The sequence below is a fragment of the Chionomys nivalis genome, chromosome 6, assembly GCF_950005125.1.
Source record: "Chionomys nivalis chromosome 6, mChiNiv1.1, whole genome shotgun sequence".
Classification (NCBI taxonomy): domain Eukaryota; kingdom Metazoa; phylum Chordata; class Mammalia; order Rodentia; family Cricetidae; genus Chionomys; species Chionomys nivalis.
In genome coordinates, this window is record NC_080091.1 from 13,551,693 (window position 1) to 13,572,817 (window position 21,125).

The following is a 21,125-nucleotide window of genomic DNA, read 5'->3' on the forward strand; positions in this document are numbered from 1 at the left end:
AGAAAAGAATGTCACTGCTGTTTCTTCTCAGAGTGGCCGGATTTCATGATTTTTGGATGTAATCTCTGTAGCAGTTGTGTGCTTTAAAATGTATTGTTTGTGAGGGGTATACATGAGAAGAGTGCTTGAACCTCTAGGCATGCTGACAGGAAGCTGACAGGGCTTCAGGCTGACTCCTCAAGTCACAAAGAACCAGGACAGTCTTCACACCTAGGATGGTATTGACGGACGTTCTTAGGAGTTGGTTCTCTCCTCCCACCATGTGAGAACCTGGAGGTTGATCAGCAGTAGGGACTTTATCCTGTTGAGTCATCTTTCTGGTCCTTGTCACGGTTTTGTTGTTTGTTTCTTAAGCGTATGATGGCTTCCTAAAATAATTGTATGCTTGTGAGTTTGGAAATCATTTTGAACTGTATGTCTCCACATTTGTGTACGGAGGATTCCCAGCACAGAAAAGGGAAGTTTTCCCTCTCAAGAACTTAGACCTAGATATCTGAATACCAAAGACATTTTTCTTCATCCGTATTCCCCATCTTTCCAAAGACATCATTATCAACCAATGAGTTTGTACTGTGGAGCCTTATGTCCTCTAAAGACATGAACCTGAATAGCAGTTGGTGACCTGGCTTTACAGGTCACTGGTCCCTTGAGTGCTCCTCTGTGTTGGCTCTTTTATACCCTGCAGAATGCCTCAGCAGACAAACAGTAGTAGACAGGGTATAGCTGTCCTGATTTTGGTGACTAAATAGTTAAGAATCTGATGGCAAACTCCTATAGGTCTAGTACTGAAAAATCTCATACATACACTTTGGTATCTTTAAAGTTCCGAGAAAACTTATTTTTATATTTAATGTTTTAAAGAATAGAGTATTAACCATCCAGTGAATACTTTTACACATCTTCTGTGAGTGAAATGGGCAGATTTGAAGAGTGTGTAGGGTTTGTAAATTCTATAAAAGCATTGTTAATGTCTGATCTTCCTCCTGGAAGTGGGTTGGCCGCTGTGGGTCATCCTGTTCATTTTACTTAAATTTATTTGCGCTTTTAATTAAGATTTGGCAACAAATAAGTATGTGCATATGTGTATTGCCAGTGAAAATTCCATGTATTCTTCTTTACTTTCTTCTATAAGATCTTACTAGATTTTTTAAAAAAAAAAAAATACTGTCTGCTTGGTTTTCTGCTTGTTTTGTTTTATTTTTACATAGTGAAGAATTAGAAGGTAGACACTTTAAACTGTCTGTCTAAAACCCAGTCACAAACTTGGGCATTCCACATGTCACTCTTAGGACAGTGTTGACTTTAGTCCTTGAAGGGTTATCGCAGGAGCTCATACAATGGCAGGAGAGTCAGACAGATTCTCGGACCCTCTCTATATATTATACTACCCTCTTGAGCTTTTCCTAAAGGCAGAGTTCCAAAACAGCCAAGATGTCCAACTTTTCTCTTCCTGCTTATCTTGACTCAGCCATTTAAGAAGCACAAATTTAATCTGCCCTAGGAACGCATGATTGATAGCACCCGGGGAAGATCCAACCCGTTGTAGATAACTTCCAAAGATACCTCTTGTGTGGTGTGAATGTGCTCATAGCTGACACAGCCTCTGGCTGAAGAGGTTTGTAGCATGGTCTGTTGGTCAGTAGATGGCACCAAATCCAAAACTTGTCTGGTGAGGGGTTGCACTACTTGGGTTTCTCTTTGAGTTGAATTAAATGAATTTTGAATGATTATGCTCTGAAGAATTAATAGTAGTATAAAGTTCCTCTTTACTAGAAATAGACTGTTCCAAGGCAGATTTTATTAAAACACAAACAAACAAACAAAAAAAAACCTTGATGTTACATTAACCATCTCCAAGGTCAAATTGTGTGACTGTATTGACTGGTCCTCCCTCCTTCCTTGCCTCTCTCCCTATGTTAGAGTTGTTTAACTATCAGGTCACACAATCAATAGAATTTAGCTTGCTATTTTGTGTTTTGTTGAAATTCTGTAAATATATTGTTAATATAACTTAAAAATTAGTATGCGAGCATGTTTCTCGTGTTGAACTTTGCTGTATCTGCTGGGAATTCCACTCCCATTAAGGGGTTTTCTGTTTCTGCAGTGAAGGATGACTGAGAGAGCAAGTGTTGTGGGTTGTCGGGTGGACTTGGTGCTTTTTCCTGAGGAGCTCACAGGGTTTGCTGCCGTTCACTGGTGGCTCGTGAGAAAGCAGTAAAAGAGGAAGCAGTGGTTTGCTTGGGCCGCCATTGGTCCCATTCCAGCCACGGTTAGTTGAGCATGGAGACCCAGTTGTATCTGAGGTATGTGATTGTCTGTTGGAACTGGAGAAAGACGCGCTGGAAGCGCATTAGGAGAACAGTTTCTTTTCAGCATGCACATGCTTTGTTTCCTTTGAATGGTGCATTTTTGAGGGACCAGTCCTGTGTCGCTGGGTGGATCTTGTTTTATTAGCACACTCTAATGTGAGAGGTCCACCGTCTAGTCCTTGTGCACATCCTTGGCACACACCGAGGAAGACATGGGCCATGTGTGAGGAGAAAGGAGAGAAATAGCTAACATCCCTTGTGATACCTTGTCTACCACCAAGACAGGAATTATCTCCATCCCCACCTCCTTAGATTTGCTGTCAACTTACTTGGATAGTTTTATATATCTGACTGAGCCTGAGTCCCTGTAGTGAAGCTAAACATATATAGGAACTTAACCATACCAATAGGAATCAAGCTCAGAGCCTTACTAATGCCATAGGCCTAGCCAGATCTTTCACTGGGTCCTGTTAGCCACCCCCCCCCCACACACACACACCACAACCACATTCAGGTCTACCATCTGTGTAGTGCCAAACCACTTCCGTCTTGGAGTAGTCTCCAACCAGCTCTGCTTCTATTTTTGCCTCCTAGAACCTGTTTTCCATATGGCACCAAGAATACTCCTTTAGAAGCACACATCTAGCAGTGACAGATGCTAGCTCAGAGTTCATCATACTAGACTCTCGGCTGTCTCTGGCCTTTCCCTCTCTACACCAGACTCTAGTTACACTAAGGATGCAATGCCGCGGTGTTTCCTCTGTCTGGAGTACCGCTCTTCTAACCTGTCTCAGGACCAAAAGGTTTTTTATTGTTCACAATCTAAAGCAGTCCCTCTCAAGTTTTTCTGCTTGTGTTCTATTTCCATAAACTCCTTGGCTTTTCTTGTACGTTTTTGTCTACCTCCGTCTATGAGGACATAAGCTTCACTTACGCCATTTATTGTTCTCCCTGGAATCTAGAGCAATGCTGGGCATGTAGCAAGTCCTCAGTATATTTGGGTTCAATAAGTGAATTTTGAATGGAGAAGCCGTATTTAAAGCTAAGTATATTTCTCCTAATCCTTCAAGCATATTGTGATAAAGTGAAGACATCAGTGGGCCAGAATTTATTTCATAGTTATTTCTAAAATTCCATCATGACCCCACAGGGTGCCAAAAGAGTGGGGATTAGTATTGGCATTGGTCATAGAATTTATAATAACAGTGGCATAAATAATTACAGTATTTATTGAGTATTTACTATGTTTGGATACTATCCTTGATGCTGCTATATGCTTACATTGTAATCTTAGGCGTTAATTTTGACATGTAAATGAGATGTATAGAAGGAATGATTTGTTATTTCCTTATATAACATTTTATGAATGAGAGACTAGCAGATAATAGTTTCCGGTGATAGACAATAAAACTAGATTAATTCTTTCAGATACCCAAGTAGGTGTTGATGTAGCCCTGACAGAGCTTTAAACCTGCACTTCAAACTTTCTAGAAAAGGAAGAACCAGGAGAAATGGCTCAGAGGTTAAGAGCACTGGCTGCTCTTCCAGAGGTTCTGAGTTCAATTCCCAGCAACCACATGGTGGCTCACAACCACCTATAATGAGATTTGGTGCCCTCTTCTGGTCTGCAGGCATACATGCAGGCAGAATACTGTATATGTAATAAATAAATAAATCTTAAAATAAAGTAAAATTAAAAAAAGAAAAGGAAGAACCATTAGTATGGCACCCAGCATTTCATTTAGTCTTCTCAACAGCCTGTGAACTCTCCTCCCACCTCACATTTGGGGAAAACCATAAAGTGGGTTGGCCCAGGTCACTCACTTGATAGGAAGCAAAGCCAAAGTTCAAACCCAGCCCTGGCTCTAGAGCGCATCTCTGGACAGACAGGAACACCTTCACTTTCTGTTCACTGTGATCCTACCAGGTCTGTGGAGACTGTACGCTTTGTGTATAAATGAATCTTTCCCTTTCTTCCTCACAGAACTGTAAGAAGGAACTGATGTGGAAGAGTGCCTGAGACAGTTCAAGATGACGACCACAGTGGCCACAGACTATGACAACATTGAGATCCAGCAGCAGTACAGCGATGTCAACAACCGCTGGGATGTGGATGACTGGGACAACGAGAACAGCTCCGCACGGCTCTTCGAGCGGTCCCGTATCAAGGCTCTGGCAGGTGAGTCTCCTACCTGTCGCTGGATGCTGTGTAGTCCCCTGAAAATCGACCGTCTCTGCTTTTAAGGCTGTCTTGTTTGAAGTTGATCTCAGCTTCCTTTAAGGTATTCTGTGAGAGCTAGCTGGCCCATTTATAAGACAATTACATTTGGAGAGCTTCCAACCTTATTGGCCAAAATAATTTAGAACACAGTAATGTTTATAGCAATTTAGAAAGAACTGCTAAGAGCTTGTAAGGATTTTTTTTTTATTTCTGACACATCTTTCACTTCAAAATATTGAAGCACACTGTTCTTTATTTTAGGAAATCCAAATAAGCTGTGTAATGAATGCTGGTGGCCGTGCTTAGAGCCACGCAGGGTTGATAGTATCTGCAAAGGACTTTAGATCCGCAGAGCGGCAGTGTCCTCTAGGAAGGGCGCGTCTGGTGCTGTCAGCGAGGAGGTCTGCCCCTGATCCACTCACTTAGTGTGACATCCTTCCCATGTGATTGCTTTTTCCCTTGCTGCTGCTGACTGCGTCAACAGTTCAGGGGTCCTAGTCAGGAAAAGGTGCCATCACTGTGAAAACCGAGCAGTTTCAAACACACACAAAACAAGAATCAAACTAGAGTATATACTTTTGAGACTCAGAGGAAGCTGTTTCCAAGTGAGAAAGCAGATTAATGATTTTCCCCATGGTGTTATTAATTACAGTAGATTCAAAGTCATGGGTAGGAGCAGGTACATTTGCTATTGATTGTAAAAATAGTTCATCTTTCTGTCGTCTCTATAGTAGAATCTGATTATAAAGCAAGAAGAAGGGAGTCTGACTCATGTGGCCAAAGTGACAGAGAAATTGTTGGTCACGGAGTAGGCCAAGTCCAGCTTTAGATAAGCCTTCCTGTGGGCTTATATGATCTGAGCAGACCTGGCTTTTTTCTTCTTTACTTTTTAGCTATGTTGGTTAAGCAGGCTGTCTTCACAAGCAAGCTCCCTCTCTACAGTAGTTACGAGGTGGTTGCCCCAAATCCCAGAAGACCTGTAGAAAAGAGCACATCTGCCTCACTATGGTCCTGGGATCAGTTATTGCCCCGAGTGATCATAACCGGCGTTGGAGAATAGGATGCTGTCTTTATTTCGCTAATCCAGTTGCTCCCTAGAGGGAGAGTTTCTGTCTATCCCTCCTGAGCAGCAAGGCTAGAGAGTTGGGAGAAGAGGACAATAAATGGTGGAGCTGTGCCTAACCAGATGCCTCGGGAATGTTATTCGACTGCTTTAGCATGAGTTGTTGTTGTTTTGTGTGTGTGTGTGCGCGCGCGCGCGCGTGTGCATGCATGTGAGCGAGAGCGAGCACGCGCTGGAGGTGGGATGGCAAGGAATGGTGGAGGAGCGTATATAGTATATGCATGTGGGTGTGGGCATACCTGTGGAGGCTGGGGGTTGGCATCAAGTGTCCTCTGTTGCTCTTCACCTTATTCTTTGTATCAGGGCCTCTCGCCGAACCTGTAATCCTTCTGCCTCTGCCTCCAGGTGCTGTGGTCACAAGCATGTGCTGCCACAGCTGCCTGTTTATGTGGGTGCTGGGATAGGATAGTCCTCATGCTTACATACAAGCGCTCTACTCAGGAGCCATCTTCCTGGTCCCTAAAGCTCTTTCTTGCTCTTGCCTGGATGAATGAATGATCATCCAGTCACTCCCTCAATTCAGTGCTTTGTGTTCTAGCTCATTCATTAACATGAAGCTTCACAGCAGCCGTTCTCAACTGTGGGTCGTGACCTCTTTGGGGGTTGAAGGACCCTTCCACAGGGGCGGCCTAAGACCATTGGAAACACAGAGGTTTACATTATGATTTATAACAGTAGCAAAATTACAGTTGTGAAGTAGCAACAAAAATAAAATAAAGGTTGGGGGGGGTCACCATGATATGAGGAACTGTATTAAAGGATCACAGCATTAGGAGGGCTAAGAACCACTGCCTTAATAGAAGTCATGACTGTGGTCTATGCTGCTGGATCAGTTGGTACTTACTTCTTTTTCATGAATCTTCGTTTCGGACTTAAGACCCTTCTGCTGCAGTAGTTAGTTTGTCACCACTGACCATGAGCTTCATGCTTGGGTTCCAAGCCATCCTACGTTGTCTTATTTTAAGGACATTTTTACTTACAAAATGTACAGCAGTTTCTTGGGGTTTTCTCTTTTTTTTCACATATATGTGATGTACATGTGCGTGTGCATGTGTGTGTGCTTGTTTTGGATGTATGCAGGTACATGCGCATGTACATGTCTGCACAAGCATGTTGAAATCCAAAGTTGATGTCTGTTATTTCCCTTAGTCCCTCTCTGCTTTATTTCCCGAGGGTCTTCCTAAGTCCAGGCTTCACTAATTCCAGCTAGTTTAAGTTGCCAGGTCACTCCCCGGATCCCATCTCTACCTCTGGAGTACTGGTCGTATCGAAGACCTTCATATTGCTTGACTTACCATGTGGATCCAGAATGTAGTCTTCACACCTGGACAGCAAGTCCTTTATCCACTGAGCCACCTCCCCAGCTCTTGTCTCCTTTTCCCTATGTGACATCTCTATACATTCAGACAGAACCCTGCTGTTGTTAGTGTTGGTCCTTGTCATAACCTTCTAAGGATATCGATTCTGGTCCCAGAATAATTGGTTACAGTAATAACAAGAGCTCAATATTCTGCTTACTCTGCTCCAGGAACTGCTATAAATGCATTGCACATATTAATAGTTAATGGAAGCCAGGCAGGGTAGCATGTGTTTGTACTAGCCTTTGGGATGTTGAGGCCAGCCTGAGCTACAGTGAGACCTTGTCTCAACCACAGTGAAAAAAAGAAAAGTAGCCAGTCCCGTGACAGTTGCACGAGGGAGGCTGCTGTCGTCTGAACTGTAGACGAGGGGCTGCACACACAGAGTAAATGCTCTCTCCAAGGACACTGTTGACAGAGAGGCACAGTGAGCCCCTGGCAGGGTGGAAAACAATAACTTTAGCTTCTTCCTCACAGAAGCAGGGAGGAAAAGCAACCTCTCCACTCTGGAGCCTGTGCTGGCCTCAGGTCCTCAGTTACCCTGCTTCAGCCTCTCCAGGTTCTGGGGTCACTGATGTAAGCTACCATGTCCAGCAAGACTTAGAGACGCTAAGTAAGTAATTGGACTTAATATTGATTGTTGCCGTATACTCAGCATGTTTCAGGATGGAAAATTATTAATGCTTTTCCCCATTTTACTAAGTCTTTGAAATACACACCCTCATTTTACATATGAGAGACTAGTAAGAATCAAGTCTAAATTTCAACATAGAGTCAAAACATGGTGGCTAGTGCTTTCCCCTTGCACTCGCTGCTGCTGTTGAGAGTTCACAGGGAAGGTGAGGACATTCTTTAGTCCTGTTGCTTTGCAAGGAGTTCACGACTGCTGGTCCAGCCTTCCGGCAGTAGACTGTGAAGTGAGTTTGTGTCTTGTGTAAGTATTTCCCGCATCCCATGGTGCCATGCCCACATTCCTCACCTCTGACCAGCGGGTGCCTCAGCGTAGTGGAACACACGATGACTCACAGAAAACTTCAGTCTTTTAAGAAATGTCAGGGGCTGGTGGTGAAATTCAGTGGGAGAATTCTTGCCTAGCATGCAAGGTCCCATGTTCAGTCCCCAGTGCTACAAGAAAAAGCAACTAAAAAAAATAAATAAATCTTAAACTATTTCTTTTTTTAAACCTGTATGTGTGATTATGGCTTATGTTTTGTACAATCCACACAGATAAGAGGAAGGAAGAGAGGAACATTTTTATATGTATAACATACTTAGTTTGAGAATATTGATAAAAATAATTGGAATTAATAATTTTATCAAGTCTTATAAACAGTCTAGAAAAAATTTGAAATAGTATATACTGACGTAGTCACCGTTTATATCTGAGGGAATTTTCCATATTTGGAGTTTTTCCTGAAATAAAATCCAGATTATTTTGTAATTAGAAAAAAATCATCTTAAACATCTTATGTACCAGTTAGACATTTTGGTACTTTTTTCCCTAAAAAAAGGGATCAAAGAATAAAGCATGTATGGATGTACATTTAATTTAAACAATGTGTAATATTTGACATAGGATAATCTCCAACATTAAAGTGTCCGTTGCACTAACATTTTTTAATCAATTGTGGACATGGTGAAAGAAGTTGGCCAGTTACCAGTGCACTCTCAAAGTCAGTTTGTTTTACTGTGTGCACAATTTCCCTGCGAAGGGCTGACGTGATAAACAGGCATACTGTTTCTAATTCAATGCGATTCCTGCAGCGGCATCAGAAGTAGCTCCTCCCCCAGCACACTGGCTGGGTTTGCAACAGGATCTCACCGCTAGCCTTGAGCTGAGCTTTCAGTCCCCACCCCCCCACCCTCAACCCCCCCCTCCTGCCTCTGAGTACAGAGGTAATGGGCAAAGTCTTGACTGAATCAGCATCTCCTGTGAGACTGTTCCATTGGATTTTCTAGAAAAAGAATGATGCCAAAGTAGATGTTAGGTAGTTTTTTCAGTTATATTTAGCTTATGATACGAATTCTATTATGATAGCTTGATGATTAAACTATAGATTTGTCAGTAATTTTGGCATGATTCATATGAACTAGTAACCCACAAGTAAGTATTTAGGAAACAAGGGAGCCTAACATTTAATCTGTGTCTGCTGATTAGATTTTTTGAGTCTGTTTTTTTTTTTTGGGGGGGGGGGCTTTTGAGGTAGGATTTCTCTATATAACAATCCTGGCTGTCCTGGAACTCACTCAATAGACCATGCTGCCCTGAGTGCTGGGATTAAAGGCCTGTGCCACCACTGCCCAGCCTGATTAGATTTTTTTTATTTTAAAAGAATCCTGGATTTATAATTACTTTTAGTCAGTCATTTCTGATCACAAAGAATAGAGATGTTGTCTGAATTAAAGAGATGTGGGCTGGATTTATTGATAAAGAACACAGTTGTCTAAAGTGGGCAAGGCCCTGAGTTTCACTCCTGACATCAAAATAATAATAATAATTAATAATAATAAGTAGTAGTAGTATGTGATAGAATTAAGGGAGGGTAAAGAGGGTTACTGAAAAGTTTTAGGCAAGGGCCCACTGTGGTAGCTGTGCTTTTAATCCCAGGAAGCAGAGGCAGGCAGATCTCTGAGTTTGAGGCCAATTTGGTCTGCATAGCAAGTGTCAGGCTAGGCTATATTTATATAGTAAGCCACTGTCCCAAAGGAGAGAGAAAGAGAGGTGCATGGAAGGAGACAGGGAGAGGGAGAGAAGAGGTCGGTTTCATACAGAGCCACTGGATGAAGCTATGTGCTATCTGCTTGCTATAGGGCAGTGTCTCCATTATTCATCTGTTGGAGCTTTCTACATAGTAACTGTTCCTTCATAACTTGGCTCACATCTGACTTCAGTGCATTGTAGATTCAACTTCTTGTCTAACTTTAAAAAAAAATAAACTTCAGTGCAAATTATATTTATGACTTTATTGACTCAATAGCATGGTTTCTTTGAGAACAAATTTCTGTAAGGTTGGGTGTGGTATTGAAGTTGGCCCAGATAACTTTTTATACCAGGCATGGCCAGTTGGAGACTTACAGATTTAGCTTGAGACCCAAGTTTGATCCCCAGGACCCACATGGTGTGGAGAGAGAACTGAGTCACAGCAGTTTTCCTTTGACCGCCACGTCATGCTGCACTGTGTGTATAAGCCCTTCCTCCGAGTTAAAAAATAAATTAAGCCAGGTGGTGGTGGCGTACTCAGGAGACAAAGGCAGGTGGATCTCTGTGAGTTCAAGACCACCCTGGTCTACAGAGCGAGTCCCAAGACAGCCAGGACTTCACAGAGAAACCCTGTCTCAAGCAACCAAAATAAATAAAATGAAAAGTAGAAAAAAGGCATTTGTAGAGATGTGTTACCCAGCCGTCAGACTGTAGGTGTGGTGGTGTGTTGTAGAGAGTGTACCCATGTTACCTAGCCATCAGAGTGTAGGTGTGGTTGGTTTGTCATAGAGAGTGTAGCCATGTTACCCAGCTGTCAGACTGTAGGTGTGGTGGTGTGTCGTAGAGAGTGTAGCCTGTGTTACCCAGCCATCTGACTGTAGGTGTGGCTGGTGTGTCATGGAAAGTGTAGCCGTGTTCCCCAGCCGTTAGCCTTTCTAAGGAGAAAAGACGTGTTCTACCTGGTCAGGGAAAGAACAAAATGCACAATATGGCAGGAAGCAAGGTGCAAACTGGCCCCAGAACAAGAGAAACTAAGGTAAACTAAGGGTTACCATGCCTGCATCTTGCTTTTCAGTCTTCTGAGAGTGGTTTCTGCCTCTACCCCCTGGAGGGATCTTCCAGATCGCAGGAAACCTGGCTGACATCTGCTGGGCTTCATCGTTCATCCCTTCCATTTTGCCCCCTTTTTTTTTTTCCAATTCTAACCAGAAGCGCTAGTGCTGTTGTGGAGGGAGGCTGTTATTTGTATTTTAATAAATAAAGTTTGCCTGAAGATCAGAGAGCAAAGCAGCCATACTAGTCAGCCATACAGGCCAGGCAGCCTTGGCACACACCTTTAATCCTAGGACTCGGAGGACAGAGCAGATAGATCTCTGTTGGTTCAAGGCCACTCTAGGCTACACCAGATTGAATCTGTCTAAAAGGAAAACAGAGCTCACACAATGGTGATCCCAACACTTGGGATCATGTGCCTTTAATCCCAGCACTAGAGAGGTGGAGACAGGAGTGATGCGGCTGAGCAAAGAGAGGAATATAAGGGGGGAAGAGACAGGAACTGTGTGGAGTTTGAGGATTTGTGGAGACAGGATCTAGCCCCATTTTATTCTGAGGTAGAGGTAAGAGCAGTGACTGGCTGCTTTGCTTTTCTGATATTCAGGTTGAACCCCAATATCTGTCTCTTGGCTTTTATTACTGGTGTTACATGTACAGAAGATTATTCCACAGCAGCAGCCTGTCCCTCTTAAAAATAAATAAATAAATAAATTGAACAGTGGGTACCAGGTGTGGCAATGCATACTTGCAATCCCAACCCTTGTAGAGCTAAAGCCTGAGTATTTCTATACATATAAGGCCAGCATGGGCTTTATATTGAATGCCAGGTCACCAGCGCTGCAAAGAAAACCCTTGTCTAGAGAGGAAAAAAAGAAAGAAAAAAAAAGGAACCAAACTATCAAGCAGTGAATATGAACAACTTTGTAAAAGTGTTGCTGTACCTTCTGAGAACCTGAATTCAAGTCTGGTCATCCTCTGGTGGCAAAAGGCATCCACTTCTTTCTCATTAGTTAATGTCCAAGGGAATTTGTTAAGCTCTTCAATCTGACTTCTCTGCTGAAAGCCTGTGAATTCTCAGAAGTCTAAAATAGTGACATAATCAGGCGCTGATACTGCTGTTGGATGGATATGGTGAGGATTCTGCCATCCAGGTGTAACTTCCCACAGACTGTAAATTTCTCGAGTATGTATGTGAGACTGCTCTTTTGGCTACAAGGTGATTCCATAGCCATCTCAAGAAAGCACATGAACTGGAGTCCAGGCAACACTGGAACCTTTGTCAGAGCTCAGCTCCTCTCTCACTACATTAGACTACCCTGTAAGGCTTTAGAAACCCCGCTGTTCTCCCTGGGCTCCAGTCTGAGCCCCAGGACCATGGACCAAAGCCATTTTCCTGTGTGGCACATGCTGAACTTTTCTCTTGGATAAAACTCTTTGGTGTTTGTTAATCTGTGTCAGGTACCCTATGCATTACTAGTTTCCGTATGTGCTCCAGGTAGTTCCATCTGTATTTTCTCTAGCTGATGAGTCACTTCTTGGAGACAGTGGCAATGGATAACTTTTTTTAGCATTCCTTTAGCGCCTCATGTAAGTCCAGTGCAGTTAGTTATTTAGTGACAAACTGAGTACTCACTCCTCATCAGAGACACCAGCTATTGCATCATTTGTGAAAACTTTCCCCATCACTTTTGTGAAACCTATTGTTTTGATTAAGGTTTTTATATTACTGTGAAGAGATACAACTCTTATAAAGGAAATATTTAATTGTGGGGGCTTGCTTACAGTTTCAGAGTTCAGTCCACTCTCACCAGGGAAGGGAGCATTGCAGCATGCAGGCAGACTTGGTGCTGGAGTTGAGAGTCTTTATGTCTCATAGACAGGCAACAGGAAGTTGATTGAAAGTCACACTGAGGGAAGCTTGAACAAAAGAGACCCCGAACCCCCCACACACACCTCCAACGAGGCCACACTTCCTCATAGCACCATTTCCTTTGGGGGCCATTTTCTTTCTAACTACCACAGCTATCAGAGAGCTAATTCTAGGTATCTGAGAACATTAAAATGCATTATAAAATAATTAGTGTGCATTGTCCATTATGAATGCATGCACTGAAGAAAAAGAAAACTGAGCATTCAGAAGGGGACAAGTGTATTCTTCCTCGGACCCTTTCCCACTCCACTTGGTGAAGAGAATTCTTTTAAAAGTCATGTGCAAACTAGGCATCGTTGTATACACCTGTAATCTCCAGCACTGTGGAGGCTGAGGCAGGAGGACTCAGCAAGTCTGAGGCCAGTCAGGTCTTCATAGTGAGTTCCTGGGCTAGTTAGGACTATATAATGACACCCTGTCTTAAAAAGACCAACCATCTACCCCTCCCAAAAGTAAACCAAAGGCAAAGTTGATGCAAATCTTTGAGGATTTTCCATGTATAATATTAAAAAGGATACGTACTGAATCTGCATTCCTCTTCATGTTGTTGGCTGAAACCCTGGTTCCCAATATGACTGTGCTAAAAGGTGAGACTGGGAGGTGATCACACTGCGAGGGAAGAGCCTCAAGGTTGGGACTAGTGTCCGTGATACATGGCCTTTTTATCTGTCCTCTGAAAATATGAGAGGAGATTTGTAAACCCAGGGAGGAGGCTTTCACCAAGAACCTAGCTGTGCCGGGACCCTCCCGTCTAGCACTGAGAACTGTAAGCAGCAATGTGCATTGTCTAAGCCACCCCACTTTGGTGTCAGAGTCCTGGAGTTTAACCATTCCCCCGTCAGAGAGTTATTGTCTTAGAGTTGAATCCCTTCGGTGTCTGATCTGTCTCCTGGGAGGTCAGCAGATGCTCTTGGAAGCATGTGTCTATAAGCAGGTATGGCCCAGTACACTGTAGATCAGATATGCTGAATGTTGACCTCTGCCTCTTTGCCGTTAGAAGTGCCTAGCTTTTGCTCTTGAGGATCACAAGGGTTAAAGCTGAAGAGTCCTTTGACCCTTCTTCCTTCAGGTTCCTGTCTTTTTGCAGCTTCCCCATATTTGCTTCTTTACCTTCCATATTTCCTGAAAAGAAATGAGGGCTCACTCAGGGAGCACTGTGCCCATCTTTTCAGAGTGCCTTGATCAGAAGTGAACAGTTAGAGTTTGAGATGGAGTCTGACTGAAGCCTTGGAACTCCCAGAGATTGGCCTGCCTCTCCCTCCCAAGTGCTAAGATTAAAGGTGTGCATCTCCGTGGTCTGATTTGAGTTTAAGAATTTAAGGGCTCATTCTTACAAGTGTAGCCACTGTTTTCCTCTTGTAATTCTCCACTGTGGCAAGGACATAAGACATTTGGTGACTATAGTGGCCAAGCGTGACAGGGATGGAATATTACAACTGGGTCTCCTTCTGGTATAATAGCCAGAGGCAGTTGGCTACAGGCTGTTGTAAACTACAACAAAGCAGAGTGTATGGTCATTGTTTTAGCTACTGTGTAAATTAAGCCTTTTTCCTCTTGTGACTGACAAAAACAACAACAACAACAAAATATAGTGACTTTCCTAAGCCCACAATAATAACAGTATGCAACTTAGTCAGTTTTGCCCTGTGGTTAGGTTTTATTCTCTACTCGGGAACATATCTGTGATAGCGCCATGGGTCCTGAAACTGTTTGTGGTACTGATTTTGGAGAAATAAGTTTCCACACCAAATCACTTAGCTCTTTATATGTCTACTGTCGACACACACAAGTTTATACCCAGAACCAGTTGCCTGCTGCCAGGCCCCTAAGCATACTTAACTATCCTCCGGTTCCAGACATCCAAAGGAAGGCCAGTGTTGGCGTGGGTGCTTGTAAATAATGTAGAGGTATTCAAGACTGCTTTAAGAAATACAGGATGGAGGGGAGGAGGGGCTTAAGGATGACCTGATATCAGTGTGAAACCTAAAACTCAACTACAGTGTTAACAGGTGTGCAGTTCTCTTGACGAATTTAATCAGCTGTAATCTTCAGGCATTCCCGAGTGTAGGTGGTTTTTTGTTTGTTTTGTTTTTTGCTTTTAATGTTCCCCCATTTAGGAAGCCATCTTAATTGGCACACTCAAGCTAAGTTTTACAGTGGAGGAAAATGTTCTATAAACTAAATGGAAGACTTCAGAGCATCACAGTTGATTTGGTTAGTAACTGCTTCACCATTTTGAAAGAATCACTTTTTGATCACATTGCCAGGAATAAGTGTATTTATATTAGTAATTTCATTGCTAGATAAATGTATTTTTAATGGAGGCATTTGTGTGTGTGTGTGTGTGTGTGTGCACCTACTTCACATTTACAACACTGTTTATTGGTGTTCCGTGAACTGCTGTGATATTTTTCTTTTCTACTTTTTAAAATGCCGGTGTTAGTCAAATAATTAGATTTTATGAATGTCATTAGATGTTAACAGGTGCATCTTAAAGTACAGCTAAGTGTTTTGTTTTGTTGTTTTAATTAGCGTTGTGAATCAGAGTCTTACTGGCTTAGTCATTTACAAGTGAATGGGGTGAAAGTGCTAATACTTGGTGTCTGCTTTGTGCCAGGCACCGGGTTAGCGCTGGAAAGGTCAGCCATCTTGAGAGGAGCTCTGTCCTCACAAAGGAGAGGCAGTGCCAGCACGTGGAAGGGATATTAGGCAGAGGGAGTGGAAGGGGGTCATGTGTAGGAGTGGACAGAAAAGTCAAAGAGCTTGCTGCTTATCCTAGAAGGGAGGTTCAGCTCAGCACATGGAAGGCTCGGAGCCGCCCCATTTGTAACAGAAGGCCTTCCTGAAGTTCCCAATTCCAGAGTGCCTGAAGCCCCTGACAGTTCACCTGAGAACCGCTCACAATGTCCTGGGGATGGTGGGATCGGACATCTATCTCAGAGTGATAGAGAGGAGAGGCCAAGGGAGGGAGGCGTTTAGGACACTGTTGTGCTCCTTCAGGAGACAGTTCCTTTTGATTTTACCAACCACAGCACCGAATCCAACTCCTGGCAGGCAGCCCTATCTAGAGATAAGCGCCCCTACCCTCTACCCCACGGGGAGATAAGCCTTAGAAACCCCACCTCCAAATCTGAAATAGTATTGGGAGGCACTCCACTCCTCAGTCAACTACAGGTCTTCAACTGCTGAGTTTTGACCCTCAGACTTGCTCTGCAAGGGCTGTAGAGTGGACGAGAGAGAAAGGGAACCAGGAGCTTGGTTCTGTTTATAGGCATGCTAGGTGTTAGAAGCACAAGAGGATTTTGTGAGGTGTTAGGGTAAATAAATCAACAAAGACCACTATTTGGATATACTTACTTCCCTGTTATTTCAGTTTTAGCATTATACCCATTTTCTCATTGCTCTATACTCTCTGCAGCCTTCAGAAATGGTACAAACTCAGAGATTCTCAGTCTGACTGTGCAGGTGCCCTTGGGATTTTCTCTTAGGGCCAACGCTTCCAGACCTTTCTGGGTTTGGCAGGCATCCAGAACTGTTCATCTCAAGGCTTCTGCTAAGGGAGAGTGGCCCCAGGGTTCTGCTTCTCCATTAAATCTCTGCTCTGCCAATTTCTGGCTGTGAAGGAGTAGATAAGTTTCTCCTACAGGACAAGAACTGTATCTTGTGGGACAATCGTGAGAAGTCACATTACTGTGGAAGGTGCCTGGCTTAGTGTACGCACATAGCACCCGTGTGTGTAAGGTTACCAGTAACATACCACATTTCATCTTAAAAATAAATCTTTGTTTGTTTTGGTTTTCTTTTCGGATACAGGGTTTCTCCGTGTAGCCCTGACTGTCCTGGAACTTACTCTGTAGACCAGGCTGGCCTTAAACTCAGAGATATACCTACCTCTGCCTCCCAGGCATTGGGATTAAAGGCATTGAAAGCATTTGAAGGGCACAAGTTCCGGTGTCCGAACAATACTGATGACCTTTGGCTTCGTTTGCTTTGGTGTTCAGAGGGCATTTATGACTCAATCCTTATTTCAGGAGGTGGGAAAACGCACTGAAGAAGACCTTTGGGTTTGGGATTTTTAAACATTTGTTTCCTGGCAGTTTTGGGGGTCTAACCCAGGGACTTGCACATGCTTTACCACTGAGAGATACGTACCAACCTGTGTTTCAGCCCCCTGGCTTTGATTTTTATTGAAAATAATTAGCATGATCTCTATACTTGGCCTTCTCTGTTTTAGGTTTGCATGCTATACTTATAGTGATCCTGCACGCTGCTCAATCTGAGAGAAAACGTTTCTAAGAAGAAGCGCAACAAAATGCTTTAAACTTTGCTACATTGATTTTTCCCCTCCCCCCAGCCTAATGACTGTGGTTGGAGGAAGAGGGACAGAGGGACATACTGAGTGTACAAAAATCCTAGTCGAACAGCCCAGCTCTTGTGGAACATGCTGACCCGTTGGTGTGGGTTTCTCTCTGTTGAGATAGCTGTAGCTTGGCATCAGAGGAAGATAAAAAATGACTATGAATAAATTCCCAGGAGATCACTTATAATACTTAAAATTTGTGGATCTCGTTCATCTTGGAGAGCATTGTAAACAGTTCGGTAGTATTAATAGCAGTCTTTGATGGGCGGTATTATTCCTCATTTTACATATTCCAGTTGAGATTTTCTGCATCAGGTCCTTAATTTGCCCCAGCATATGTTACTGATCACATAAATTAGAGGCAGAGAGAAGCCTGTGGTGCCCTTGACTTGCCTTTTCCAGCCCTCTTGTAAATTGCCTTTCTTGGTATTAATATTCCACAGATATCCAGACAACCTTTAATTCCTGAGGGACCTTGCTCCTCTCCGCACAATTACTTCATTTCAGAGACTTATGAGAAAGACTCTGTGATAGCCTGTGTGTCTCATTTGTGACATCTGTCGCCGTCGCCCTTATAAAAACCCTTCTCGGGCGTGTGTCAGGAAGCACAGTGTGTTTTCTTTTTGTGTCTGACTGTCAAGCCCAGATGCAAGACCAGTTTATAGGGGGAGAGGGTTCTCAGAAAACAGCAGACATTTATTATACCAAGCATTTAAACAACATGACAGTATGAACTAGAAGCTATGGAGGGCCCGTGTGTAGACGTAAAGTGTTTACCCGTCATGTTCAAGACCCTGGGTGTTAAATGCCAGCACGGAAAATGATCCAGTGGCATGAGATATCCTAAGGAGTCAGCAAGCTGGGATTGTTTTATCACTAAGGTGAATTTTGGCCTCTTTTGCAGTGGTTTCTGTGCAATGGGTGAGGAGTGGGTTGTGTATTGGCAGACGGTGGTAGCAGCCTTTGACCTTGGATGACGGAAGGGTGAAATGAGAAATGATCCAGGAGTCGTACTCAAGTCTCCTAGAAATTTTTCTTGTTAATGTTTTGTTTGATGAGTTAGAAGTGCAGGCTGTTGTAAAGTGTCATTAACAAGGACTGGTGGAACTGATCGTAATCACTTGGAATTACAGACCTGTTTCCTGTGTAAGGATTTTGGTCATTTGCCCCTCCATAATCTTCAGTAGGCAAACTACAAGTATAATTTTTTTTTGATCAGTAAGAGTCTTGAGCCATTGCTTCATGAGCCTTTAATGCCCTAAAATTATCCCTAATAGCAAATTACGTAGGAACCCACTTGGATGGGATATCGGCATTCTTTATCTGGGTGGGCAAGTCTTAGTATTTCAGAGAAGTTGATGATGGGGTGTTACAAAACCTTCAGAGTAAGGAAAGCTAACCTAACATCTGCCACGGTAATCCGGTGCACACACGAGCTTTTCTGTTCATGCACACACAACTACACTGTTGAATGAATATATATATATATATTTGCTTGAGTATGATGGGTAGCTGCTGTGCTCAAGGATCAGTTGGTCTCTTGTGTTTTGGGTGTCAGTCTCATAGATACTGACTGATGAAGGTTTTGAGCACTTTAATGAAGGCTGGCATTGTAGAGCTCACAGCCCAACTCTAGTTATGACTGACGAATGGGGTTCACTCGCAGCTCTCCAAGCAAGCATGAGGCTTGGAAGCAGTTTGGAGTCAATAACTAAATTATGAGGCCTTTTGTTATAAAAATGAGATTTGGCTGGATTCCCAGCAAAGTTCTCATATCTTCAGGTTGGAAAACAGGACTTAGAGGGATCGGCTGACAGCTCTGGGAACACACGTGAGGAACATGTGATTCTCAATCCCCTGCCCGGCAGTGTGTTTTCCCTCTGTCTTTATTGAGACTCTTTAATTGTGTTTAAAGCTAATGACCGAAAGTGTACCTTTTGTATTAACTGCATGCACACTGTTATGGAACAGGTGTCCGGACCGTTTCAATGTTGTGAAACTGAGGGACAACTAGCCAGTCATACTCGACTTCCACTCTGCCCAGCTCCAGGCACGCTCCAGCTTCTGTGTTTCCATGAGGTGAACCACTGTTTTATGTAAGCGGAGCAGTACTTTTCTAGGCTTTTTTTTTTTTTTTTTATTACAAGGGTGAACCCTGATCTTTCTTGAGATAGGCTTATCAGTAGTATTTCTGGTGTTGAGCACGGGCACCATGACCTCTGACCTTTCTGGATTCACAGCGACAGGGGTCACCTACAAGCAGGGGCCAATCATACTGGATGAGGATATCTTTGATCTCCTTCTTAGAGTCTTCACCCGCATATTTTTGGCAATAAGCTTCCAGGACTTTGGAGATGGACTATGGAATAACATAAATTTGGGCCACAAAACCACCACCCTTCACACGTGCCCAGGACCTGGATACTCACACCAACAAATTGCTCCTTGCCCAGAAGCAGAACGGGCTCCTGTAACTTGTGCTGCAGCGCGTGTGACTCCATTATCTCCAGGGGACATCTGTGTGCCTTGATGAGCCTTTTCCCTGTTTGCAGTGCACATGACAGTGGCTATCTTCTTGCATAGACTTGCAAGGACTGCAGTGGACCCTTGGATGGCGTAGGTTTGAGTACGAACATGAGCCTATTTTCCTAGTTTTGACTGGCTTTTTGAATAACACTTCAAAGTTCATCCATGTGGTAGCTTGTGACAAGATTTAATTTTTTTAAAGCAGAATAATAACCTAGTGCACACATGTGTGTAACTCACCCTCTTTTCTTTTTGTTGTGTATGACTGTGGGTGCACACGTGTGTACGTGTGTGTGGAGAAGTTACTCTTCAGGTGTTATTCCTCAGGTGCCGCCCACCTTCTCGTCTAAGATAAGGTCTCTCATTGGTTGGGAACTTGGCACCTAGGCTGATTGGGATCCATTTGTCTCTATCCCCCCAGTGCTAGAATTATAAGCATACACCACAGCTTTGCTTTTTAATCAAAATAATGAGGTCCCCATGCTCACCTGGTAAGCATGAACTATCTCCCAACCCACGTTTCATCTGTTCTTCTATTGACTCAATATTGTGTTTTCTCATACCTCTTGACTGCTTTGTCACGTTACAATAACAGGGAGGTGTAAATAATACTTTGGAGACATGCTTTCTTTTCCAGACATGGGATACCACATGGTGGTTCTGCTTTTAGGTTTTGAAGAACCTCATATTTTCATGTGCTGGGACCATTGACCTTCCTCCACTAACTTAAATAAGTTCCAGGTTCCTGCATGTCCTCTACTGGAGCTTTTATAAGATGATTTAAGGCCAGGCAAGATGGTACAGAGAGCACTCAGGAGTCGGAGACAGGCGGATCTCTGAGTTCGAGGCCAGCCTGGTCTACAGTGCGAATGCCAGGGCAGCCAGGGCTACACAGACAAAAAACAGCAGCAACAACAACAAAGGGGAGACTAGGTGTAATTTGGTGCTTTCCTAACATGCTCAAAGTGTAAGTTGGATCTCCAGAATTGCATAAACCGGAAATGGCTGCTCATGCCTGTAATCTCAGCTCTCAGAGATGGAAATAGGAGGTTCAGAACATCCATATCATCTTCAGCTACATAGAGGCTTGAGGCTAGCCTGGGCTACTTGAGACTTGAGTAAAGAAATGGGTGGGGCCGGGCGGTGGTGGCGCACGCCTTTAATCCCAGCACTCGGGAGGCAGAGGCAGGCGGATCTCTGTGAGTTCGAGGCCAGCCTGGTCTCCAAGAGCTAGTTCCAGGACAGGAACCAAAAGCTACAGAGAAACCCTGTCTCGAAAAAATCAAAAAAAAAAAAAAAAAAAAAAAAAAAAAGAAATGGGTGGGTAGAAGAGAAAAAGGCATCACTAGGGTTTCACATCATGTTTTTCTGGGTAGATGGTAACTAAAAGGATGATAAGCTCCCTCTGGACTTGCTAAGAACGGTACAGGAAATGTCAGGGAAAACTGATCGAAGGGGTCTTTGAACAGTAGGAGTGTTGGGGACCCATGCTTCTCACTAGGCCCAGAGGATGCCCTGGAGATGGAAACTCTTTGAGCTGGTTC

General features: G+C 43.4%; 1 protein-coding gene and 1 pseudogene across 3 annotated transcripts in view; one reads left to right on the forward strand and one right to left on the reverse strand.

Moving 5' to 3' along the window:
• The window catches only part of Sptbn1 (spectrin beta, non-erythrocytic 1), a 169,624-nt gene that overhangs the window by 40,084 nt on the left and 108,415 nt on the right, over nucleotides 1-21,125 (forward strand). For all 3 annotated transcript variants that reach the window (XM_057771284.1, XM_057771282.1, XM_057771283.1), the window contains exon 2: nucleotides 4,294-4,488. In XM_057771284.1, coding sequence (XP_057627267.1) covers nucleotides 4,341-4,488 — 148 coding nt within the window. In that variant the 5' untranslated portion in view covers nucleotides 4,294-4,340. The remainder of the gene's footprint in view (nucleotides 1-4,293; nucleotides 4,489-21,125) is intronic.
• LOC130875585 (40S ribosomal protein S16-like) lies at nucleotides 19,309-19,691 on the reverse strand (annotated as a pseudogene).